The sequence below is a fragment of the Trachypithecus francoisi genome, unplaced genomic scaffold (assembly GCF_009764315.1).
Source record: "Trachypithecus francoisi isolate TF-2019V2 unplaced genomic scaffold, Tfra_2.0 Lachesis_group7, whole genome shotgun sequence".
Classification (NCBI taxonomy): domain Eukaryota; kingdom Metazoa; phylum Chordata; class Mammalia; order Primates; family Cercopithecidae; genus Trachypithecus; species Trachypithecus francoisi.
In genome coordinates this window covers 75,235,740-75,263,310 of record NW_022681472.1, presented here as the reverse complement: position 1 = coordinate 75,263,310, position 27,571 = coordinate 75,235,740, and the positions used below count along the sequence as shown (strand labels likewise).

Below are 27,571 nucleotides of genomic sequence, written 5' to 3'. Positions count from 1 at the left end.
CTATGATCCAGTTTTGAGAAACTTCCATCACACCTTTGCAGTCGATCTCCCTTCTATCCATGGCCTCAGACAACCACTGATCTGCTTTGTTTCCTGCCTTTTATAGAAATTTCATACATATAATCTTACAATAAATAATCTAATCTTGTCTGACTTTATTTATAAACTTAGCATTATGTTTTTCAGGTACACCCCAAACTTTTCATGCCTTCTCATTCCTCAGTATTCCACTATATGCAAAAAAAAGATCTCTTCACCAGATGATAGATATTTGCATAGTTTCCAAGTGTTGGCTATTACGAATAATGCTTTTATAAACACTTGCATATAAACCTTTGAGTAAACATATGCTCTCATTTCTCCTGGGTAAATATCTAGGAATGAAAGGTCTGGGTTGTACAGTCAAGTGCAATTTTAACTAACAAACTGGTTTCCTTAGTAGATGTGCTATATTGCACACCCCCAGCAACAATGTGTGAGATGTGCAGTTTCTCCACATCCACATCAACATATGATAGTCACTGTTTTAAATTACAGCTGTTCTAGTGAGTGTGTTGTAGAATCACATTTTGGTTGTAATTTGCATCTCCCAAAAGACTAATGATGTCGGGCATCTTTTCATGGAGTTTACTAGTCATTCATGTATCTTCTTTGGTGAAATGTCTATTCAAGCATTTCGCTCACTTATTAATTGGGTTGTTTTATTATATATAAAATTGTGAGAATTTTTCAAATATATCTGTCCATTATCAGATATATGATTGGAACTATTTTCTCTACGTAGCTTGTTTTTAAATGTTCTAATAGTGTTCATCAAAAAGTAAGCATCTGAACCTTGGTGAATTCTACTCTATAAATTTGTTTTCTTTTTCTAATTTATAGATCTGTAATCTATGTTATCTATGTTATCTTACAAAAGTTTTATAATTTTAGCTCTTGAATTTAGTTATATGACCCATTTTGAGCTAATTTTCATTTAAAGTAAAAGGCTAAATACATATATATACATATAAATAATTTTTACATATGGATATCCAAGTTTTCCAGCAGTGTGTTGAGACTGTCCTTTTGCCATTGGCATCTGACTCTATTCTGTTCCATGGATCTATGTATTCTTAGCCCAACACCACAATGTCTTGATAACTGTGGCTTTATAATAAGTCATGAAATCAGGTAGCTAAGTTCTCAAATGTTGTTTTTACTTTTCAAAATTGTTCTGGTCATTTTAGGTGCTTTGCAATTCCATATAAACTTAGGATTAGTTCGTCAATTTCTTTTATGTCTTTTTTATTTTTATTTATTTATTTATTTTTTTGAGATGGAGTCTCGCTCTATCACCCAGGCTGGAGTGCAGTGGCATGATCTCGGCTCACTGCAACCTCTGCCTCCTGGGTTCAAGCGATTCCCCTGCCTCAGCCTCCAGAGCAGCTGGGATTACAGGCACCTGCCACCATGCCCAGCTAATTTTTGTATGTGTCTGTTCTGTTCCATTGGTCTATATATCTGTTTTGGTACCAGCACCATGCTGTTTTGGTTACTGTAGTCTTGTAGTATAGTTTGAAGTCAGGTAGCGTGATGCCTCCAGCTTTGTTCTTTTTGCTTAGGATTGTCTTGGCTATACGAGCTCTTTTTTGGTGCCATATGAAATGTAAAGTAGTTTTTCAATTCTGTGAAGAAAGTCAGTGGTAGCTTGATGGGGATAGCATTGAATCTATAAATTACTTTGGGCAGTAAGGCAATTTTCATGGTACTGATTCCACCTGTCTATGAGCATGAAATATTTTTCTATTTGTTTGTGTCCTCTCTTATTTCCTTGAGCAGTGCTTTGTAGTTCTCCTTGAAGAGGTCCTTCACATCCCTTGTAAGCTGGATTCCTAGGTATTTTATTCTCTTAGTAGCAATTGTGAGTTCACTCATGATTTGGTTCTCTGTTTGTCTATTATTGGTGTATAGGAATGCTTGTGATTTTTGCACACTGATTTTTTGTATTCTGAGACTTTGCTGAAGTTGTTTATCAGCTTAAGGGGATTTTGGGCTGAGACGATGGAGTTTTCTAAATAAACAATCATGTCATCTACAAACAGACAATTTGACTTCCTCTCTTCCTATGTGACTACCGTTTAATTTCTTTCTCTTGTCTGATTACCTTGGCCAGAACTTCCAATACTATGTTGAATAGGAGTGGTAAGAGAGGGCATCCTTGTCTTGTGCCAGTTTTCAAAGGGAATCCTTCCAGGTTTTGTTCATTCAGTATGATACTGGCTATGGGTTTGTCATAAATAGCTCTTATTATTTTGAGATACGTTCCATCAATACCTAGCTTATTGAGAGTTTTAGCATGAAGGGGTGTTTATCAAAGGCCAAAAAGACCAAGTTTAAAAAATTATTTTCAATGAAAGTATACATTATGTGACAAAACAAATCATGCATGGCCTTTAGATACATTCAAAATTAGGTAGAAATTCTAATTCCACCCTGTGACATTAGATAAGGTTCTTGGTTTCCTTGATTACCTTATTTTTCTCAATTGTAATATAAAGGATTTTTTAAAAACCTACTTCTCAATATTGTTTTGAGAATTAAAGATAATGAATCTACAGCATATGGCACATAGTAGGCCTTCAATATTGGGAGATAAAATTTTTTATTACTTATCTATGATTTGTTTAGGTTGCACATGATCATTTAATTTTTTGACAACTTCATAAAATATCTCTGTAAACATGGTGAGCCAGCCATTTTTCACTATTCATCTGTCTTCTCAGTAAGTTTTACATATAGACATTTTTCTTTTGAAATGTAATATGGTTGACTTAATTGCATTTGTTTGTACAGTGCTTTTGCATTTTTCCTGTATCATAATAATTTCTGGGAATTTATTGAATACCAGTTTTAAAAGGCATTCATCTGCTATTATAATTAAACCATACTTCAAATTGGGCACTGTTTGTCCATTTTAGTTCACTCTATGAAACTGCTGATACAAAACAATTTTTGATATACAAAAACAACATATGGTTCAAATTAATACATATATATTTTTTATTTCATCAAAGGATGAAACTGATAAAAATTGGAGCACAAATTTTGGTTCATACTACATGGATGGAGTTCATTCAAAGTCTTTCTTTAACTGTCTGGAGAGCAGTTATTACTATCTAGAAATATATACTTCACTCATTATTTAACAAACACTTTTGAGTAACTGTTAAGTGTCAGGCAGACACACATTTAGTACATTAGACAGCATGAGTATTAAGGCAAAAAGATAAAGCTAGGAAGATGAATAAGAGGTCAGGAGAAGAGTCTGTTTGCAACGTTAGATGGGCTGGCAAAAAAGGTCCTAAAAGAGAAAAATGATTTTGGAGTAAAGACCTGAAAAAATTAGGAACTAGTCATATGGCTATCTGGGGGAAAAACTAAACCTGTTACCTCCACCATAAAGTAAGCTCCATTAGGGCAAGGATTTTGTTCTATTTACTGCTGGTCCAGCATGTAAAACAGTGCTTAATATAGTGTAAGTGCCCGATAAAAATATCTGTTGAAAAAGCAGATACTTAACGCATATACAAATATGTTTAAATGTTCAATACACATAAAGTTGTTTTTATGATTAATAATAGTATAACTATTGCATACCTTGCTTTTTTCATTCAGTATGTCTTGGGGATTTTTCCGAGTCAGTGACTACTAAATACAATGTTATAATAACTTCTGAATATCTATTTTCTGTGGTACAGTGTAAATTCCATTAGAGGAAGACTCAAGTCTATCTCATGAATCAGTAACCCCAAGATAACAGTACCATGCCTGATACACAATATCTGCTGTATATTCAAATAAATGAATAAAAGGTATAACTCACTAGATGTATGAATGAATAATAAAGTCACAAAGGAGTAAAATCAAGGAATACTTTCAGGAAACAGTACAAAGTTAGAATGAAGATTCTGGAACATATGTGGCAACAACAGAGAACAGTTGGGCATAATTCAGAAGACTGTGGAGAAACAGAGTCATGGTGTAGGAGAATGATCTGAGAGTCGCTATATGATAGTGAGAAAGGGTATTGTTAGTGATGTTAGGAAGGGATAGGAAGTTTGCCAGGTGTGAGTTATTGAAGCTTTTACATTAGCTAAAACTCAGCTTCTCTATTTTTACAAAAAAAAAATTCCATTAATGGGTAAGAATTTCTCCTACAGAGAGAATTATGGGTAGAAGAGAACTGAATAATAAACTGTCCAGTTTGATTTTATTTCTACTTCTAAGATTTTCTTTTTAAATACTGTAAAGTGTCAGCTTAATCAGCCCTTAATGGTCCAGTCTAATCAGTAATCAACAATCTGGCTTCAAAGATTATGTGATCTGTGTCTTATTATTATTCACAAGTTACCAATATTAATGCTCAATTTTCAAGAAGAGATAATTTTAAAAAATCAAATCAAGCCACATGGTATTTTCTTAAAATTACAATGGAAATCATGCCAAAAAAACCCCACACCTAAGTTAAGAGTAAATTACCTTAAAATCAGAAGTTCCAACGTAATGGTTGTTTGAAGCTGGAGAAAGTTACAAGAGGAAAAATAAATAATGAATGGGCTGCCAGAATATACTCAAGTTTACTGAGGAGATGTTAATATTATGATTAACTGATTGCATATGTCTACATATGTTTAATCAATTTTGGACATATGTAAAGCTGAGAAATGGATCAGTATTATTCCATGATTATATGTAGAATAAGTGAAATTGATTATATTGCCACTCAGAAAATCTATTTCTGATTTTGTTTTAGCAAGTGCCAAAATTACCCAATATATATTTGTTCCCTGTGAGATGAGAATGGTTAAAAGCTGTACTTATTCATGTATTAGTATGGTGCCGTAAGTTACAGTAATAATGTCTCCTCCCACAGGAAACTTCTCTTCAACTCTTAAGGCTATGTTAGGTGATACACTCTGGAAGTACCTTTCATTTTGCCTTCACAATGTTGGCTAAACAGACATAATTATTTTCCTAGGTACATTCCTCACTTGAGTATAAATTTCACAAAGAAAAAGACCATGAATCTACTTCCTCAAGTGTAAAAACCCAGTTTGATGCTCCTTTATTTCCCACACTTTGCACCATGCTCTTTATCAATGGTATTTTAATGCTGATGTTAACGATAACTTGCTAGGGTCTTCCAAAGATCATTTACCATATCATTTCCTAACTTTCCCTCCACTTTCACCTTACATGCAGGTACAATTTGCCCTCTACATCTACGGGTTTCACACTGTGGATTCAACCAACCACGAATTGAAAATCTTCCAGAAAAAATTTAAAAATAACAAATTAATAACTGAGAAGAATATAAATTTAAAAAACCATATAGTATAACAAGTATTTACAGGGCATTTACATTGTATCAGGCATTATAAGTAATCTAGAGATGATTTAAAGTATACAGGAGAATGTGCACAGGTTATATGCAACTATTACTCCATTTTATATGAGGGGTTTGAGCATCTAGGAATTTTGTTATCCACAGGGGTCCTGGAACCAATTCCCAGTGGATACTGAGGGATGACTGTATTTCTAAAGACTCTATCCTTAGCTCTCTTCTCTAGCCATGTTCTTTATATGTTGTTGTTTTCAACCATTCCTAACTAACATTCTACATTCCTAACTAGTAGGCACCTATGGTAGACTTTTTACATTGGTGGCTTCCTATTATTCACATCTTTAGATAGGTACTTCCTCCTTGAATTTGGACTATTCTTGTAACTAGCTCTAAATAACAGAATGTAACAGAAGTAAAGTCCTGGGATTAAGCCTTAAAGTCTTGGTAGTTTCAAGTTCTCTATGTTTGTCCTGAGCCACCATGGAAAAACTCCAGCTAACTTGCAGGAGAGATCATGTGAGAAGACCATGTAGCAAGGAAAAGGCTCTGAGACTAAATGGAGAGAAAAAGCCAGCCAGCTCTGCTGAACCCAGCCCCCAAATGATTTGCAAGTTCAAAACGCCCACATCAATGACCTCTGGTGAGATCAGTAGATGCTGAGGGCAGCTCAGACTGCAAAACTATAAGCAGATAAAGTGTTTGCTCTTTCAAGTCACTAAGTTTTGGGATGGCTTATTACACAATAGATAAAACTGCTGGAAAACTCAAAATCCAAATATCCAGCCCTATTATCTAGAGATCTGTACCTAAAATTCAAACTCTACATTTAAATTTCCACATAGATATCTTACCTACATTTGGAATTCAACATCTGCTAAAATAGAATTCAGTATCTCTCCTGTTTCTTATATGGAAAAATAGAAGATCTATACTGTATAAGCTACTGCTTTTAAAATTGTATTCCTCAAAATTCAAGGGCCCTGTGGAGTATTTCTACAGATTTCTTCATAATTCTTCTGGTACACATGTCTCAATTACAGTTCTTAGTCCCATCACATTATGGGTCACAAAAACTATAAGCTAAAAAAAAGTAAAAAATTTTTGTTCAATTTAAAAAACACACATCAAAGCCAAAGTATGATGGAACACATTTCATCAATGTGACTTTGGGAAAGTAATTTTAACATTCTAAGCCACAATCACCTCATGAAATACTAGGGTTTAGACTTAATCTCTGATTTTATAACAGAAATTTTCATTTGGATAAAGACATCTTGAATATACTAGGGGAACCGAGTGGGAACACAGAGTAGTGGTAGAGAGCACAAGAGCACAGGTTCAAACCCTTGGAGAAGTGACAGAGCCATAGGTTCTGTCAACTAATAGCTTTGTCACTTCTCTAGGCTCCAATTCCTTCATCTATAAAATGGGGATAAAAATAAGTATACGGGGTTATTACAAAATTAAATGAATCAGTATATCTAAAATAGAATACTTGGAATAGTGTGTAAGATACAGTTAAACTGTTAAATAAAAAACCTTAGGTCAGGCGCAGTGGCCCATGCCTGTAATCCTAGCACTTTGGGAGGCGGAGGCGGGTGGATCACTTGAGGTCAAGAGTTCGAGACTAGCCTGGCCAACATGGTGAAACTCCATCTCGACTAAAAATACAAAAATTAGCCAGGCGTGGTGGTGGGTGCCTGTAATCCCATCTACTAGGGAGGCTGAAGCAAGAGAATCATTTGAACCCAGGAGGTGGAGGTTGCAATGAACCAAGATCGTGCCATCACACTCTAGCCTGGGTGGCAAAGTGAGACTCTATCTCTAAATAAATAAATAAATAACTTCTACTAATTTCTTCAAAAAATTATCACAGGTTTTTTTTTTTAATGTACCATATAATAAATGAACCGCTCTTTTCACATATTTGATTCCTGAAACATCTCTAAAAAAACCCACGTTCAATATAATTAGCTATCTAATGAACCAAGAGTTCTGCCTTTAGATCACTAGCATTTTAAATGAATATGGTTAGAGATACTTTATGTTACAGTAGGTTGCAATTAAACATCTGAAAATGATGTAGACTCCTGGTAATCAATAGCAATAATATGAAATACTGTTTTCTCATATAGAAATGTTATCTTCACTTCAAATTTGATACATACATTAACTATGCTGCATCATTAAAACAATTGAAACATGTAATACTCACCACTGATTGTTTTAGGCTTTTTAGCTATATATTCCTTCCATTTTCTTGAACTGAGTTGGTTGGGAGGTGGAATAAGTATGTTACTAACGGTACATGGCAATACAAAAAGAGCACCAACCTGGATAAAACAGATCATATTTTCATTGATTGCACACTGAGATTCACTCTTGAATAGTGCCAAGTGACAATTTTCCACTCATATTTCACCAATTTAACATGCATTTAGTAATGCCCTCTCCAAAAACCTCCACTATAAAGACTAAAAAGTAAGAACAGTGGCCCACCCTCTGTCAAAATAAAACAAAACAAAAGCTAAAACGCAGACAAACAAAAACAGTAAAGGCATTAAATGCTACAGGCTTCCCTTTTCCACTGAGGTATACATCTCTGAAAAATTCACAATATTTGCTTCAAGTTCAGGTTGTGGATATAATTTATTTGTGTATATACAAAACAGTGTAAGGCTGAGCTTTAGCACCAAAATATTTTGTATATTTAACCATCATCTTATAACTTTTTGACTAGATGGATTATTGTACTAGTTTCAAAATTAGAATACATTTGCTGGCAATTTAGAAACTTTGTTCCTGGAAATCAGAGATTTAATGCTAATAGGTACAAACTGAGAAGACAATGAATTACATGGTAGAAAACATACAGCAACTTCTGACTGATTTATGAGCAAACTCAGCTTATTCATCTTTCTATTGCCAGGGCTGGGGATACAGATGCTTATTAAATATTGGTTCACCAAAATCACCATAATATATTTAGGTAAACTCTCAGTTTACTAAGGCCTGAATAAAACAAACCACAATTCTGAAAGTTATATTTTTCCAGTTAATTCAGAAATGCAGCTACATCAATCAGCACATCTCAGTAAAAGGTATTTCATTTTAAAACTCTGAGAAAATTTAGGCAAAGCTTTTGCCAAAGATCTTAGAGTTAGTGCAAAATCATTTTTAATTGTCCTATATTGATGGACTGGTTACATGAAATATGTGATCACTAATATTTTAATGTTTTGTTGCTATTTATTATTTTTACTTATGCATTCTTAATTCACAGATATAAAAATAAATATTAAAGTTGGTGCAAACGTAATTGTGGTTTTTGCATTGTTGAAATTTGCCGTTTGATATTGGAATATGTTCTTAAATAAATGTGGTTATGTTATACATCATTTTAATGAGCATTTCTCGCTTTATATTTTCTTGTTAATAACTTATTACTTGCTGTTTATGTTTATTTTAGACTATGGAAATGATGTTAGACAAAAAACAAATGTGAGTAATTTTCTTATTCGAGTTCAAAACAGGTCAAGAAGCAGTGGAGACAACTTGCAACATCAGCGCATCTGGCCCAGGAACTGCTAATGAACATGCAGTGCAGTGAAGGTTCAAAAAGTTTTGCAAAGGAGATGAGAGCCTTGAAGAGGAGTGGGATAGTGGCTGGCCATAGGAAGTAGACAACAACCAATTGAGAGCAATGATCGAAGCTGATCCTCTTACAACTACAGAAGAAGTTGCAGAAGAACTCACTGTCGACCATTCGGCATTTGAAGCAAATTAGAAAGCTCAATAAGACCAGGCATGGTGGCTCATACCTGCAATCTCAGCACTTTGGGAGGCCAAGGTGGGTGGATCACCTGAGGTCAGGAGTTCGAGACCACCCTGGCCAATATGGTGTAACCCTGTCTCTACTAAAGATACAAAAATTAGCCAGGCATGGTGGCACACGCCTGTAGTCCCAGAAACTTGGGAGACTGAGGCAGGAGAATTGCTTGAACCCGAGAGGCAGATTGCAGTGAGCCCAGACTGAGCCATGACACTCCAGCCTGGGCAACAAAGTGAGACTCTATCTCAAAAACAAAACAAAACAAACAAATAACTAAATAAACCCCCAAAAGCTCAATAAGTAGGTGCCTCATGAGCTGAGCAAAAACTTTAAAAATCATCGTTTTGAAGCGTCGTCTTCCCTTATTCTATGCAACAACGAACCATTTCTCAATCAGATTGTGTGACGAAAAGTGGGCGATGACCAGTCTCGTGACTGGACCGAGAAGAAGCTCCAAAGCACTTCCCAAAGTCAAACTTGCACTAAAAAGAAGATCATAGTCACTGTTTCCTGGTCTGCTGCCATTCTGATCCATGACAGCTTTCTGAATCCTGGTGAAATAATTACATCTGAGAATTATGCTCAGCAAATCAATGAGATGCACCAAAAACTGCAACACCTATAGCCGGCATTGGTCAACAGAAAGGGCCCAAGTCTTCTCCATGACAACACCCAACCACATGTCACATAACCAATGCTTCAAAAGTTGAATGAACTGGGCTACAAGTTTTGCCTCATCCATCACATTCACCTGACCTCTCACCAACTGACTGCCACTTCCTCAAGCATCTCAACAACTTTTTGCAGGGAAAATGCTTCCACAGGCAAGGCAGGATGCAGAAAATGCTTTCTAAGAGTTCATAGAATTCCAAAGCATGGATTTTTATACTACAGGAATAAAAAAACTTAATTCTCATTGGCAAAAATGTGTTGATCGTAATGGTTTCTATTTTTATTCATAAAGATGTGTTTGAGCCTAGTTATAATGATTTAAAACTCATGGTCTGAAACCACAATTACTTTTACATCAACCTAATATGTTAGGAACAAAATAAGAAAGGTTAAAAGAAATATGCTTATTTTTCTTTATTATTATAGCCATAATCTTTTTAAAGTCAAATATATTTTATGTAGTTAAGAATTAGAAATTAAAAATAAAAATATTTAGCAATAGAAAATAATCATTAAATATAAAAAATATATCTAATTTTCTCGACATTAAATCCTAGTTCTTCTTTCTTGCATATATAAGACTCCATAGCCCAAAAAATGTGACCAGACTGTATAGTCAAAAAGGTGGACAAGGCTGTAATGTGAGTATGCCAGACTGGGTCCCAGTTACAGCTCTCTCAACATTTTAGAGATGCTAATTGCAGTTAAATGCATTACTTACAGCCTAATATAAATGCGGTGGGACCATTAGCTGAAATGGCCACACTTCGGAGACAGCCTGATATTGACTGGACATTTGCTTCAAATATGAAAATAAGTATTTCTAAATCACATAAACTATAATTCCCTACAAAATAAATTTGTCAGTTGTTTATAATGCATTCTTAATACACCTAGGTACTGATAACTTGCACCCATACACTAATCATTAGATAACTCTGAGACTTGAGGATGATCTGATCTGTTCAGGCTATCATTCTATCTCTAGAATATAAACACCAAATAACATGTCAAATCTGACTTTCAAAATCTTGGGGTTTTTTTGGTTTTTTTTTTGAGACAGTCTCACCCTGTTGCCCATGCTGGAGTGCAGTGGTGTGATCTCGACTCACTGCAACCTCTGCCTCCCTGGTTCAAGCGACTCTCTCGCCTCAGCCTCCCAAGTAGGCGCGTGCCACCATGCCTGGCTAATGTTTTCTATTGTTTTAGTAGAGACGGGGTTTCACCATGTTGCTCAGGCTGGTCTCGGACTCCTGACCTCAGGTGATCCACCCGCCTCGGTCTCCAGAGTGCTGGGATTACAGGCATGAGCCACTGCACCTGGCCTGAGTTTCAAAATCTTGAGTAAGTATTTTCAGTAGGTCCTCTCCAACAAGAGTCATTGTGGAAATCACGTTTCTAGCTTTGCAAATTCCTCTCTTCGAAGAAATATTTCCCAGCCAGAAGATTAATGAACATCATAACTTCCTAACAATCCTATCTTGTCTTTCCCTAATCAAGCTTATAAGCTTTACTCCAAGAAGCTTTTACTTATATTCTGGGGCTAACCATAGCTACATAGAGAGATAATTTGATTAAGCTAAGATGCTGACTGACGATCATACAAAGCAATACAACTTAAGCACCATGAAAGTTTCCTGAGAAAGGGCCTGTCCACCTTATTCTATCCAATATTACAAACAGGCATCTGGCAGATACTAGCAGTAAAAACATTAAAAAAAAGAAAAAAAAATTAATTGTTTAACAAATGAAACCAAAGTTACTTATTTATTTATTTTTTGAGATGGAGTCTCGCTCTGTTGCCCAGGTTCGAGTGCAGTGGTGCGATCTTGGTTCATTGCAACCTCCACCTCTTGGATGCAAATGATTCTCCTGCCTCAGCCTCCTGTATAGCTCGGACTACAGGGAAGCGCCACCACGCCCGGCTAATTTTTTGTATTTTTAGTAGAGACGGGGTTTCACCATGTTGGCCAGGATGGTCTCGAACTCCTAACCTCAGGTGATCCACCCACCTTGGCCTCCCAAAGTGCTGTAATTACAGGCATGAGCCACCACACCCAGCTGAAACCCAAGTTATAAAACACTTCATTTCAAAGAACTGGCATGTAATTATACACTTTTTCAAAAACGTGAAAAATGACTGGGTGCAGTGGCTCACGACTGTAATCCCAGCACTTTGGGAGGCCGAGATGGGTGGGTCACTTGAGGTCAGGAGTTCAAGACCAGCCTGGCCAACATGACGAAACCCTGTCTCTAGTAAATATACAAAAAAAACTTAGCCAAGCATAGTGGTGTATGCCTATAGTTCCAGCTATTTGAGTGGCTGAGCCAGGAGAATTGTTTGAACCCAGGAGGCAGAGGTTGCAGCGAGCCAAGATCACACCACTGCACTTCAGCCTGGGCAACAGAGTGAGACTCCATCTAAAAAAAAAAGTAAAAAACAAATCGTAACTCAATGTATAAGAAAAATAAATTACTTCATATTTAGATTTGTTTTCTAAGTTACATAATATATGGCTTCAAAAATAATCCCTTTTGCTGCATTAAACTGGGAACATAGTTATAAAGTATCTATTCCTTACTAATAAAGTATGTTCTAATATTTTACAGTTGTGGTTCAAGAAGAAAAAATGATAATCTAATACAACAAATTTAAAACAAAACAACTGAAAATACATTATTAAACATTAATAGTTTAGGGTGCTTCTAGAATTAATGTTGCCTATCTTCAATAACTAGATGGACTAATGATTATGTTACACCTGTGCTAAACTATAGGTACAGATCTGATGTTGACTTGAAATAGTCTCTATAAATTAGCGAGGCATGGTGGCACATGCCTGTAATCCCAGCTACTTGGAAGGCTGAGGCAGGAGAATCACCTGAACCTGGGAGGCAGAGGTTGTGATGAGCCGAGCTCGCACCATTGCTCTCCAGCCTAGGTGACAGAGTGAGACTCTGTCTTATTAAAAAAAAAAAAAAAAGGAAAGAGTCTCTATAAGATTTCTACAAATTTCTCTGTAAAATTTCTATAAATTTCACCATACCTTCAAATTACTTAGAGAATATCTAGTGTTTTGTACTTTTAAGGAAACTGTTTCACTTACGTGTGTCAATCATTTGGGCCACATAAACTTCAAAGACAATAAAAAATTATGTAGCAACCATCTTTTACATCATAATTGGTAGTTTATAAAATACATCCAATTTGGTTTTCATTACAACTCTGAAATAGGTAACACGGGGATTATGATTTCCAGTTTGCAATATGAAAAGCTATAAGCCAGTGAGTGGGGCAGCTATGGCTTAAAGTCAAGCTTTCTAAAAACCATGCTCTTCCATTGAAGACTTTCTACTATACCATCTATATTTCTTTCTTCCCTTATCTGACAATATAGATGAGATAATTAATGATAAATAATAATATTCTCAATCCATACAGTGAAGCAGCTCCAAAAGATTAGGTGACTGGACAGGGTTATATAGAGAGCTACTTAGCTACCTGGATTAAAATAGAAACAGGGCATTTTTTATTCTCAGTGCACTTAAAAAATATATACTAATTCATAAGATGTCTCTGCAAATAGTTCTGGAGAAATGTATGGCCTTATTAACCTCTATCTAAAGTAGGGTCTCTTGACTTATTCCCTATCTCAGGCTGTTTATTTCTTCATAATTCTTATTGTGTCTGCAGTTACTTATTTTTTGCTTGTCCCCTAAAATGTAAGTTCCACAAGTATACAAGCATCATCTGTACACTTCATTACTGGGTTCCCGAAATCTAGTATAGTACCTCACACACAGTAGAATACATGTTGGATAAATGATAAAAGATACATTTTAAAATTTCAAAATTCAGCAAATTAGTTATTTTTAGAGGATGAAAGCCAGGGTAATACTGGTAAAGGCCACTTCATCAAATAAATACTTTGGTGCCCTATTCAAAGGACTATTAAATTTATGGAAAAAGAGGCTAGAAGCCAAAATTTTAAGTTAGTATACAGTCAAGTATACATTTTAAGGTCAAAATCATTTTTCCTTTACTATATTGATTTTCTATAGGAATTATAACCAAGACTTGATTATAGCACCATAGGGAAACTGCTATAATTATAAGAATCATTTTCTCCCTGCAGGATTATTTGCTAGTCTACTTGTCATTAAAACAATAAGAAAATGTTAGGTAAATACTGCCAATAAACATTGTGTGCATTAAAAATTGTTTTCCAAGAAACATAACAGTTGAATAAATAACTAGAAAAAAAGCAAACTTTCATTTTTTCCTACTAAAAACTGAATTTGATTTTAAATAGATGATTCCACTTAAAATTATTTATATTGTAATTTTTTTAGTTAAAAATATACCAATTTTACATCATTATATATACAAAATAACTGTTAAAATAGCCATAAATCTCCTAAACATCATCAGAATTTAGAAAGAAAAATTGGAAACTCCCAAATGACAATTTAGTAAACTTTAGCTTTTTCCACTTTCATCCCCTGCCCTACAATGAAGAAAAAAATGCAAGTATATGAATGTCTTCTCATAGAATTGAAATCGCATGTTGAAGAAGTAGGTTAACAATAAAATTACCAGTCATAAAGCTTATTTCTGAAAATCTCTCCTAAAAACAAAATGTCACTTATGTTTGCAGAGTACTTTTACAGTTATTATGAAAAGTCCAAAATATCTTAATATGAGTTAGGACCAAAATTATCCTATATTACAATAAAGAAACCAAGTCATCAAGCAAACAGATTAGTAAGTTACATCCATTTTTTTTTTTTTTTTTTTTTTTTTTTTTTTTTTGAGACGGAGTCTCGCTCTGTCGCCCAGGCTAGAGTGCTGTGGCCGGATCTCAGCTCACTGCAAGCTCCGCCTCCCGGGTTCACGCCATTCTCCTGCCTCAGCCTCCCGAGTAGCTGGGACTACAGGCGCCCGCCACCTCGCCCGGCTAATTTTTATATTTTTTAGTAGAGACGGGGTTTCACCCTGTTAGCCAGGATGGTCTGGATCTCCTGACCTCGTGATCCGCCCATCTTGGCCTCCCAAAGTGCTGGGATTACAGGCTTGAGCCACCGCACCCGGCCTACATCCATTTTCTTACACATCCTTAAGTGGCAAGTATAAAAACAAACAAACAAAAAACCCCCAAGAAACCCTCAATACCTTGCTACACAGAGAAGAAATCTGCTCCAACAGCAACACAGAATTCTGTTTGGTACTGTTTGTCAATCCTCTGTACTAAGGAGTTAAAGAAATTATGTAATGGTACCTGTGAAACAATGTACTCCTTAAAATAAGTTACATTATTTCAATTCTTCCACAGTTGCTTAAATTCATTTATTAAAAAATTTAACTGTAGCTGTTAACAATTACTCCTTTCCCTAAGGATAATTATTTTTCCAATTATTTGTTTAATTCTGAAAATGCCAAAAATTTGTTTAATTATTTGTTTAATTCTGGATTGATTGAGGCAGAGTGGTGTCCACTGAAATGCCCACTAAAATATCTGATTGTATGGAAGTGAGAGTTTGAAAATGAGGATGACAAAAGAATAGAAGGGAAGGTGCTGGTGTGAGAGGCCCTCCGAGAAGAAATGGCCAACATTTTGTGACTAACTAATTGTTGAATTTTATCTTCATAGCTTGCTCCTCTATAATGGGAGATAAGTCTTGTTTAGCATTATTGTTTAAATGCTAAGAAACAGTGCTACTATAAAGAGCATTACTATAAACTATAAGAACAAGAAATTTATAAAAACTGTAGCTTCTAAATAAAAATTCAGAAACACTAGGCTAGTGTTTAATTTCTTTTTATACAAAATGAAATACACCTAAGAACAGAATATTTTGTATAAAAAGAAATTGTATTTCTTTTTATTATACAATTATACAATACAAATTGTATTTCTTTTTATACAAAATGTTCTGTTCTTAGGTGTATTTCTAAACATTCTTCTATATTTTTAAAAGAGAGTTTAAAATATGTTGAATATATTTGCAGATACATATGATACCATTTATATTTACTTAAATACATAAAATGATACATCAGCTGACTGATTCTTATGTTTCTTCATGGTGATGGCAGGAGAAACATTTAAACATTTTTTGAGTATATAAATTACTTGTTTTTTTTTCCCCACAGATTCCTAACATTTCTCCCTCCTCTCTACACCATATACCAGGAAGTCCTCTGCCTATTCTAAAAGCATAAATACAGTATTTGAGGGAAGATTTTTTTTTCCCCAAGTTGTAGAACTTTTCTTAACGTAATGGTAGTAAAAAGTATACTGAGTATTATGTAAAAACACGGTCAAACATCTAAATGTTGGGTGGTACCATGAAAACAGTTTACAGTACACTTTGTAAACCTTTTTGATGCAGAAACTTTTTCCAAGTGATATTTTATCTGGAAACCCAATATTTAGGGCAGAAGAGGTGCTGCTCTGGTTGCAGTAGGAGGGGGCCAAGAGCCATGCCCACTCAACTTATCTTTCAATCCCATTATCCGGAGAACCGAGTCCTCGACTTTCCTTGGAAGATGGTTTGAAAACCATTGGTCTAAGGCAAGAATCTAATGTAAGATAAATATGTCAAACAGCTTCTGCCCAATAAGCTGCTAATAGATGAGGACAGAGAAAAGAAGGATTAATAATAGATTATATCTGAAAGTAACATCTACAGTTATACTGCCAGGTAGAATGCTGGCTAAATGGTTCTCAACAGTAATGTACAATGGATAAAAATTTTTTAAAACTACCTATTATACCTTTTACTACAATGTACATTACCACTCCAACTACCTGAACCTGAACTCCTCTTCCTCTATGAAAATGGCTCATCTCATGTTATCTCAACTAGTGACACCAGTTTCAACATAGGGAATCAACTACACTCTCTGGCCTTCTCACTTTCTCAGCATGTAATAAATAAATCATGATATTGTGTTGATTTTACATCTTTAACACATTGTGTACTTTTCCTGGCTCTCCATTCCAAATGCCACTTGTTTAGTTCGAGCTTTGCTCAGGTTTCCAAAATCCTACCAGCATGATCTAAAATTTACTTCTCATTAAGCTACTGTCTGGCTTATAATCCTTGTATGATGCCTCATTATCTTTCGGATAGAATTTAACCCCAATCATGATATGTAAGGACTTTTAGGACCTGATTAATCTGAAAAGCCTCTCCAATCTGATTACTTAGTAACTGCCCTCAACACCCCCAAACCAAAAAACGACTACTCTTTAGAGATTCTAGACTACAAACAGTTTTCAGCTGGGTAAGGTTCTCCTATGCCTTAGTAAATGTTATCTTTTCTGCAGCAAGGAATTTTCAATAAGAAAATAATGAGTATTTTGATTTAGGCTGACATAATCCAAAGTCATTCATCTGACAATATTGAGTGCTTACTACATGCTATGATATATTGCAGTTACAGACTTCTTCAGCAGAAACATATTGAGTAAAACATAGAAGTCATGGAGATGTATTCCTGGATTTTAGGAAAAGGGAAATTATTTCCCAAAAGCATTAAAACTATTAAAAAAGTACAGTTAACAAAAGCACATAAAATATATACATGGTGATGTCTGGGCAGTAGGTGGGAAGGACAAAGTTTCAGTTAATGCTAGACTAGGTGTCAGAGTATATCAGTCCTATGCTCCAGCAGAGAACATTATAACTGCATTAAAGAAACAAGGCTCAATCACTTCTGTATTATTTCCACAGCTCTATCCACAGAAAAGTCTCAACAATACTGAACAAAAATAAAAATGCTTGCATAGGGAGGAAGATTTCTGATAAAATAGGTATAGGATCCAGAAGGTGGGAAAAGCAAGAACTTCCTTCCCCAGCAACTCCAACAATAAGGAGTCCAGCAGCCTACTTGAACATCAACATTAAAACAATGAATATAATGCAAAATATATATCTAACATGTATATTTACCCAACAATACCAGAACATTCTACCTGACACAGAAAATGTAATCTAAAATGAACATGTAAATGAAAGGATACAACTCAAATTCAATGTCCGACATATAGCAGGAGGGTAGATCTGATAATTTTATCATCTGCACAAATTCTAAAGCAGGGCCATAATAATGGAAAACCTAGAAAAGAAATTAAAATTGTGTAATATTTAAATACCATAAACGAAAGTAAACAAATTAGTGATTAAGGGTTTAAAACTTTAAAATGGATCTTAAAAAGAAACTTTTTACACATTATGCATGCCTAGTATGTAATCCTATATTCTATAGCAGACCAGAATTTCTTCAATTTCAATTCTACCTTTCAGGGTAGAGAAACAGACATGGAGATCACTTAGTAACCAGGAAGAGCTGTCACAGGAGAAAATAAGTATGGGAGGAGGTAAGCAACAGAGGACAACAGTTCTCAACTTTTGCTGTTTATCTTCAACAAGACAGACAGGTGATACAACAGGCTATAGTGTTGAAGAAACAAATTGGCAACCTACCTCTGAAGGTGGAATCTGTAGACTAAAAAAGTGAAAGAAAAGACACTCCAGGATGAACTTAGGTTGAGTGGTACACTGACATTAAAAAAAAAAAAAAAAATTCTAGCAAAAAGACTAAATAAATTACAGAGATAGTGAAGTCAGCATGTGCCAATTAACATAGAAAGCTCCATTCAGAAAAAATAAAATTTCAGTATTATATTTCTTGGGTAAAGCCTAAAACTAAATTAGAATTTGTTATTGAAGGGCTGATATTTCAATAGTTGGAGCCATGTGCTTCACATGAAAGGCAAAGAAAAGAGCACACTTCTTGAAGAAGTTACACAAAGTTTTAGACTTGTAAAAAGTAGAGTAATTTCATCATATATGATTATGTGTGTATATATCTATAAACATATGTATCTATACAGTGTGTGTGTCTATACATATACAGAGAGAGAATATGAATTTTACATTATTGAAGAAGTTGTACCCTAAGATTCTCTTCAACAGTAGCAAAAATTTGGATACATTATTCATACTTGAAGAAAAGTTGAGGTCATGCATCTTTCTATTCTAATCTTTAGAAAAGAATTTAATATTCCTGTGAAAGATGGCCACAGTTACTTAAAGTAAGCAATTCTAAACAAATATTGAGAAATGAGTTCAAATCAGAAATTATACTCTCTGTTTGTACCACCCTTTGATTAGAAAATATTAACCATCAATTTGACATCTTTTTAACTTCATGACCACTGATTTCCACGTTCTTAAATTAGTTCTTTTAAAGTGAATTCTAAGATACCTTCATATAAATATCTCTTCTTATGTTATTTTTCTAATGTTCAAAAGCCAACTAAACCTTTTCCTAATTATTATATTTTATAATTACTTGCATTTTAAGAACAAATGTATAGAAGATATGGGGCAAGAACTGATACTTCTTATACTGTAAGTTAAGCATATGTCAGGTACTATGTCAGATATTAAACTCCTACCTCATATAATCCTCATAACTTTGTAAGATACGTGTGTTACTATTGCCTCCACTTCACAAATGGGTTAATCAATCTACCCAAGGTTATAAACAACAACTTGTAGGTGACATAGTCAGGTTCCAAACTCATGTTTACCTAACACCAAAACATACCCTCTTCTCACTACATCATATTCTCTCCAAACTGAGTCTTAGAAAGGTCACACAGTAAAGTCCAAACCAAAGGTGGTTTCAGAACTCTACTCATTTAGTATCATTACATATCTTTAAACATCTAAAACAATGACAATATCACCAAAATTTAATGCCGATGACACAGTAAAACTGAAGTACTTAATCATATTAAAAACTATGCTAGTGAGCACACTTAAGCACATATATTAGTAATATTAATTCAAGATTCAAACATATTTTATAGGAACAAAAATACACATGAATGATCACACAAAAAAATTAAACACAATTACCTTTGGCAAAATATTCTTATCCTTTGATGGTATTATCTTTTTGGCAAGGAAGTCAGTATTTAAGTTAGATGTACTAAAATTCTCAGGTGTGACTCCCTTTAAAGAAAATTCAGGAAAACTAATTTCAAATCCAAACTGAAAAGAGACCAAGAAAACACAGTTACAAGTATCATGAATAATGCTATAAGATTAATACATCTTATTACAATGTAAAAGTTGAGGGGAAACCCATGTATAAATTTATTTTTGAGTCCTCAGCTCAAAAGTGTGCTTCTTACATTTAGGTATACATCCTATTTTAACTTACACATCAATTTTTCAGTTTTTCATGAAAAGCTCTCATTGGCTCTTTACCAGCTGGCAAGAGTATGTTAAGCTCATTCTACGCAGCCACAGGACCAAACAACCTCCTTTGCATTGTTCAGTATCTGGCTTCCTACCAGTCTGTAAGTTATGCAAAGACAGAAGCTGTCTGTCTTGTTCCTTTTGTTGTTTTTTTTTTTTCTTTTTTGGCTTTGAGACGGAGTTTCACTCTTGTGTCCCAGGGTGGAGTACAGTGGCATGATCTTGCCTAACTGTAATCTCCACCTCCTTGGTTCAAGTGATTCTCCTGCCTCAGCCTCCTGAGTAGTTGGGATTATAGGGAACTGCTACCATGCTCGGCTAATTTTTAGTATTTTTAGTAGAGACAGGGTTTCACCATGTTGGCCAGGCTGGTCTTGAACTCCTGACCTTGGGTGATCCACTCACCTCGGCTTCCCAAAGTGCTGGGATTAGAGGCGTGAGCCACCGCACCTGGCTCTATCTTATTCCTTACTAGATCCTTAGTACAGTGTCTCACAAAGTTTGTCTTTGATAAATGTTGCTGATAAGGTCAATTACTGCAGAAGTAATAATAGCAAGGATGCTAATAATAGTAATGGTAGCCACAGCAACAGTGATAGCTAACGCTTACTGAGTGGTTACTCTGTGCTTTGAATAATTTAATCCTCACAAAAATCTATGAGATAGGAACTATTATCATCATCTTACAAAGACAAATGCAGCACCAAGAGGTTAAGCATTACACATCAGGCTACGTTAAACTAGAAAGAAAAAAGAGTTGGGATTTGATTGTAGGCAATATAACTCTAGAATCTATGTCCTTAATCACCATAATGCCTCTTGACTAAAAAGTTGTTTTCTATCAAAAAAAGTGATTTCAAGTTTTAAATGCTTGTATTACGTGGATGTTGTATTATGTGGACTCTTCTAATCCTGAATTTCTATGAAGTTTCTATTTCATTTTGACGTCTCTTACTATGAAAGAATGTTCGTGGGTTTTGTAAGTCATGTCCATTTTGAAATAAGTGTTCATAGTAATTTATGTATTTAATTTATGGACATTTAATTTCCTATTCAAGAGAATAAAAGAATCTCATGAAAATAACTCTGCCATTATCTTTCTTGTATGTAAACATGCAGTTTCAGAAAACATACAAAAGCAATTCTAGCAAACTGTATCTTCCACTCTTCCACTTGGCTATGTGGGGTTTTTGTTGTTTATTGGGGTTTTTTTTGAGACGGAGTCTTGTTCTGTCACCCAGGCTGGAGTGCAGTGACACGATCTCAGCTCACTGCAACCTCCGCCTCCCGGGTTCACACCATTCTCTTGCCTCAGCCTCCCGAGTAGCTGGCACTACAGGCGCCTGCTACCACGCCCGGCTAATTTTTTGTATTTTTAGTAGAGATGGGATTTCACCGTGTTAGCCAGGATGGTCTTGATCTCCTGACCTCATGATGTGTCCGCCTTGGCATCCCAAAGTGCTGTGATTACAGGCGTGAGCCACCCACCGCGCCCAGCCTATGTGGGTTTTTTTTTTTTTAATATCAAAACACTTGCAGAGAGAGTTCACCTGCAGATTTAACCTTTCTGAGATCAGGATGAGCAAACATGCAAATCAACAAGACAAACCCAGCCACATTGATTCCTGTTGTCTAATCAGAGATTTTATTAAACCATTACTAAGGGTGAATTAAAAAAGAAAAAAATGTGTAGTAATTAGTGTAGTAAAACTTTAGAGGAACTCAAAAGCCTACTCATGCTCCCATGCTACCCTACACAAACATTAAGAAACTTTCTTAGTTAGTTTTGCCTATTTACAAAAATATATAAATTACTATGAACACTTATTTCAAAATGGATACAACTTACAAAACCCACAAACATTCTTTCATAGTAAGAGACATCAAAATGAAATAGAAACTTCATAGACATTCAGGATCAGAAGAGTCCACCTAATAGAACATTCTCATCTTACAATTGAGAAATCTGGGATCCAGTAAGGTTAAAAAAATTTGTTCAAAATCTGAGGGCTGGTTAGTAAACAGCAAAGATCACCTAAGATAGTATTATGGGAAGACAATATGCTCTAAGCAATTTTTCTAGTAGTTTACACATGCAATAAAATACAGCAATTTGGATAAACAACATGAACTCGATTAATGTCAAATTCTATGGTTTAAAAGAATGTTACATTCTGGAAGCAGCACTCAAAACATAATCACATTATTATGATTAAATTAAAGTAAATTAAAATCAAATAAAAATTCAGTTCATCAGTGGAACTACTCACATATAAAGTGCTCAGTAGTAATAAGTGGTTTATAGGCTACTGTATTAGCATAGATATAGAACATTTCCATTATTGCAGAAAGTCTACTTAGATAGTACTAGTCTAGAATATCGTTATAAGGTACATTTTCGTTAAGATTTATTTAAATATCTGTGTTGTAAATAAAATTGAAAGGCCCGCTTGGCAAACTGTGAGTAATCCATTTACCTTTCTTTCCCATATCTGTATTTTTCCCCTCCATAATTCCTTTGAGTCAATAACATTTCTGAGATCTTCTAAAGATACAACATTAGCAGAAAGGTATTCTGCAATTTTCTGACAGTTTCTATAAAAAAAAAAGATTGCAACAATTAAATACAGGGTTTTATATTTCACTGATTTAATCATTATAGTCAACTACAAGCCTAAGAGGCAAAATTGCAAAATTTATATTGCTGTATTTTTCCTACTAATATGAAACACCCATTAAGTCAGTCTCTAAGTGAATTGCTGTCACATGTTCATTTAGTCCCAACATCCTCACAAACTTAGAGTAATTATCTTTAGTACTAAGGATGAAGAAAGACTTTCCTCTTACTATTGGCTTAAAGGTGTCAGATATACACACACACAGGCACAATGTCACTTCCTTATCTTCAAAAAGAGAACTGCTCTTCTATATTGTCCCCATACAGCTTTGCATGGAATTCTATAACAGCACTTATCACAGACTATCTTGACTGTTAGCATTCCTGTTTCTCGCTGCACTTCAATGAAAAAGATCATGTCTTCTCACTTTCTTAACTTACCAGCATCTATTGCTATGCTTGCCATAAAGGTATTGCTCAATAAACATTCATTGAATGAAAACAAATCATGAAGTTATTAAATCCAATTGAATGCTTATTTAAGGGTCAAAATTGTAATATACAATTAATCCTTGCTAAAATATCATAAAATACAACAGTGTATATTTATTCCTACATTGGCACATAACAGAAAATCAAATACAACATGACAAATCCAGTGTATCTATGTTCAAAAGTATATAGTGTGCTTATAGAATTAATCCTCAGTAATGGTTGTAAAACAGCATCAATATTTACTAAACACTTAAATATTTCAGAAACATAAATATAAAATATGGAACATCTAGATTCTTCTCAATACACAAATGTGCAATCATGGTATAACACACAATTTTATCTTGTTACATTAAAATAATTTTCAAATGCTGAGTCTGAAAACAGAATAGTATGTTAACTGTGAAAACAGACAATGCAACACAGACGATAATCAAATATGAACAAAGAAGCTTACATTTCACAATGATTTCCTGCTATAGTGATCTTTGCTGAATACCATTCTCTCAAATGTTTTAATGCTCCTACAGTAGGTAAATAGTCTTTCAATTTAGGAGGATCTTTGTCAGAAGGCAATAGTATTATATCTACCATTGCTCTACCTAGAAAGAGAAAAAGGCATTTTTGTAATTTTTAAAAAGTTAGATCTGAAATGTCTCAAAATAGTACCCTGAGCAACTGAATTTTACGTTTATTTAGAAAAATGAATTTTATATTTATTTAGAAGACAAAGGAAGATTTTAGTTTTCGTTTCTGAAATTCTTCAAAACAATATATGTCTTTAGGAACTCAAACTTTTTAAATGTTCATCATTTGATTTATAGCCATGTTATCTTGAAATAGCTAGCATATACTAGAAAACAATAAACTATATCATAACTACTTGCCAATTCTGCAGCAGTGGCTAATTACACACGTTGCTCTTAAGATCATCAATGCTATTGTACTCAGCAGAGAAAAAAAACCTGTGCAATTTCATTATATTTTTCTAAACATAATTTTGTTATCCAAAAGAGAATGAATTAGTGCAAAACTGTAATGTTCAAATAAATGATGTCTCTTTTATAAAGGACAATAAAACACTCAGAAAACCAATCACACTGACATCATCATTGGATCCTGAGAAACAATAACTTCACAAAACTTTAAATTTTATAAAATTATAAATTTCCTGAAGGACTACAAAAATCAAAATGAAACAAACTGGAGCTAAATTTGATAATCAAAGTATTCTAATTTGCCAAGACAACTATGTAATATTTCAGTGCATCCTTTGAACTCAACACATTTCATTTTAAAAGTTGATACGTTGGTCAACTCATTCAGTTATTTTTCTGTGTGGGGCTTTTTGTACTAATATATGATCTCCTTGAATACAGAGATCAGACTGACTATAAGCTATAACCTTCTTTATGTTATCACAGATGCTCTATTAATCATGGTACACCTGGCTCCTAGTACAAATATTTACTTCATAATGACCTTCAATAAACAAAGTATTCAGAAAAGAATACTCTTCAAAGTATTTGTGGATGCCAACTGTACCAAATATTAGATGACAGCTACTTGATTAACACAAAGGAAAAAAGAAAAAAACAGTTTTAGGAATATTATGATACAGTATTTCACAAAGTATTCTTTCTACTATGGGAAAAAAATATTTTAAAAAAGCTGAGGAAACGCCTTCTTTTATGGTATGACATTCCATTTGATAATGCATATAGTAACTTCACCATAAAAGAATGTTATCCAAATTAAGGTTAAATAATCTCTTTTTTAAAGAGCTGTTTATAGGATTAGTCTTCTACAGAACATACTCTGAAAAACAACAGTCTGTAGTAGAAAGATTCTTCTTCAGTAATAACTAAATAACCAGAGATAGTTATTTAATTTTCACCTAACTAAATGAAAACAATGAAAAGAACTGCTACATCTCAGTAATGTACTCTAACGGAGTACATTCTGTATCAACTTCAATTATAAATTGTTTTGCAATTTTTAATTTAAAGATTAAAGTGAGAACACTAACATAAAGAATGAATTTATCACTTATTCATAAAAAGTGTAATAAGATAAGATACAAATTATTAAAAGTAGTCATAAAATATTACCAGGAGCAGGAAGCTTGTCTGATAACTGATGTAAATTTTCTGCAGCTTCTTCATAGAGACTAAAATAAAAGGGTAAGTTAGGGAAAAAAAAACCCATAAATACATTTATATATAATCATAATAGGTACTATTAACTAAAAAGATTGTTGCACAGACACAAACAGGTTAGATGTATAATCTCATTTTATCTTTATGACAATTCCAGGAGGTACTACTATAATACTATTATTATCTCCACTTTAAATAACTTGCCTAAAGTTACATAATTAGTATGTACAGAAGCTAGGATTCAAACTCTGAGTACAAGTTCTTACCCACACCCCAAAAACAAACAAACAAAGGGAATAAAACTCCCTAAATTATAACTAGCGTATTAAATATAAATCATAACAGACCAAACATTTTTTTGGAATCTTTTATTTATTTATTTATTTTTGATTTTGGGGATTTTTTTGAGACAGGGTCTCACTCTGTCACCCAGTCTGGAGTGCAGTGGCATGATCACAGCTCACTGCAGCCTCAATCCTACAGGCTCAGGTGATCCTCCCACCTCAGCCTCCTGCATAGCTGAGATAGCTGGGACTACAGGCACACGCCACCATGCCTGGCTAATTTTTTTATTTTTTGTAGATACAGGGTTCTGCCATGGTACCCAGGCTGGTCCCAAACTCCTGGGCTCAAGTCACCCACCTGCCTCAGCCTCCCAAAGTTCTGGCATTGCAGGCATGAGCCACTGCACCCAGCCATTTTTCTGAATCTTAAAAGTAAGAAAATGCTAAGTGTTTAATAAAAAAGGACATGATTTTTCTCTGAATGGTATTTAACAGTCTTGACTAAAGAATATGATGCCCTCCTCAGATCCTTCAAAATGGATTAGTTTTTTCCATATGATACAATTTTTTATTATATAGCATAAAGGTACTTAAATCCTTTATTATAAACCTACCATCATCTTAGAAACTTAAGGCATCTGATGTAAACTCTAGTTTTCAAGCTCCCTCTTGTGGAAATAATTATTAGGTCACTTATTAGAAACGTTTATACTTTAATAGTGGTAGGAAAACATATGGAATGATACGAGCTTTTAAGGGTAAATGAAAGCACCTGAGAAATCACCTAAAAGTACTTCAATACTTTATGGACAAGAAAACAAAGGACCAGAGAAGTTACATGACCGGCCTAAGATTGTGTAAATAAAGTCTACCTCCTTGGTTCAGTGATATTTCTCTGGTTCTGAAAGGTCTCCTTTTATTAATCAGAACAAACAAATATGACCTGGAAAAAGGAAAATGAAATTTTTTAAGTCTACAGCTACTTACAGATATAATATGTGACCACTACAATAAGAGCAGTTTTGTCATGAAACGTCATGAAAGACTAAAATAAGAGGTATTAATTATAAGAGGAGGGATATTTCAGAAAGAGAAAAATTACTATCACAACTTATGTCACCCGGATCAACTTACATATTGTACAATTCAAAAAAACCTAAACGTGAACTCAATCATGTATATATAATCCTCACAAACTCTTTATGGATTTTAAAAGGTACCTGAAATGCTGCAAATATACATAAATTAAAGAAGTCACATATTTTGGCCTCAAATAGCAAAATGAAAATGATACTTTGGTATGAATGCTAGCTATTAACATTAAATAATATTTCTATTCAAGCTTTTAAAATACATTATTGGCCAGGCACGGTGGCTCACAGCTGTACTCCCAGCACTTTGGGAGGCCAAGGCAGGCAGATTGCTTGAGCTCAGGAATTTGAGACCAGTCTGAGCAACATGGCGAAACAATATCTCTTAAAAAAAAAAAAAAAAAAAAAAAAAAATTAGCTGGGTGTGGTGGTACACACCTATAGTTCCAGCTACTCTGGAAGCTGAGGTCAGAGGATCGCTTGAGCCCAGAAGGTCAAGGCTGTAGGGAGCCATGACTGCAACACTGCACTGCAGCCTGGGTGACAGAGCAAGACCCTGTTTCAAAAATAAAATATTAGGCAGAATTTATCTTCAAGAAAGTAATATGTCAATTAAAATACGACTTTTTATGATTCTTGACATTATGTAAGCTTAAGAAACATGCATTTTAAAGAATGTTATTCAAATAAAAGGCCCAAATTGCCTTATGTCTTCCAAAGTGAAGAGTCGAAAATTTCAATTAACTAGAATTTC

General features: G+C 34.4%; 1 protein-coding gene across 2 annotated transcripts in view; it reads right to left on the bottom strand.

The window, feature by feature from the left end:
• Positions 1–27,571, bottom strand: part of MTBP (MDM2 binding protein) — a 78,963-nt gene that overhangs the window by 44,581 nt on the left and 6,811 nt on the right. For both annotated transcript variants that reach the window (XM_033202737.1, XM_033202736.1), the window contains exons 5-11: positions 25,395–25,453; positions 23,741–23,885; positions 22,649–22,766; positions 19,827–19,961; positions 17,921–18,015; positions 15,064–15,133; positions 7,602–7,719 (exon numbers count right to left, since the gene is read on the bottom strand). In XM_033202737.1, the coding sequence (XP_033058628.1) occupies positions 7,602–7,719; positions 15,064–15,133; positions 17,921–18,015; positions 19,827–19,961; positions 22,649–22,766; positions 23,741–23,885; positions 25,395–25,453 (740 nt within the window). The remainder of the gene's footprint in view (positions 1–7,601; positions 7,720–15,063; positions 15,134–17,920; positions 18,016–19,826; positions 19,962–22,648; positions 22,767–23,740; positions 23,886–25,394; positions 25,454–27,571) is intronic.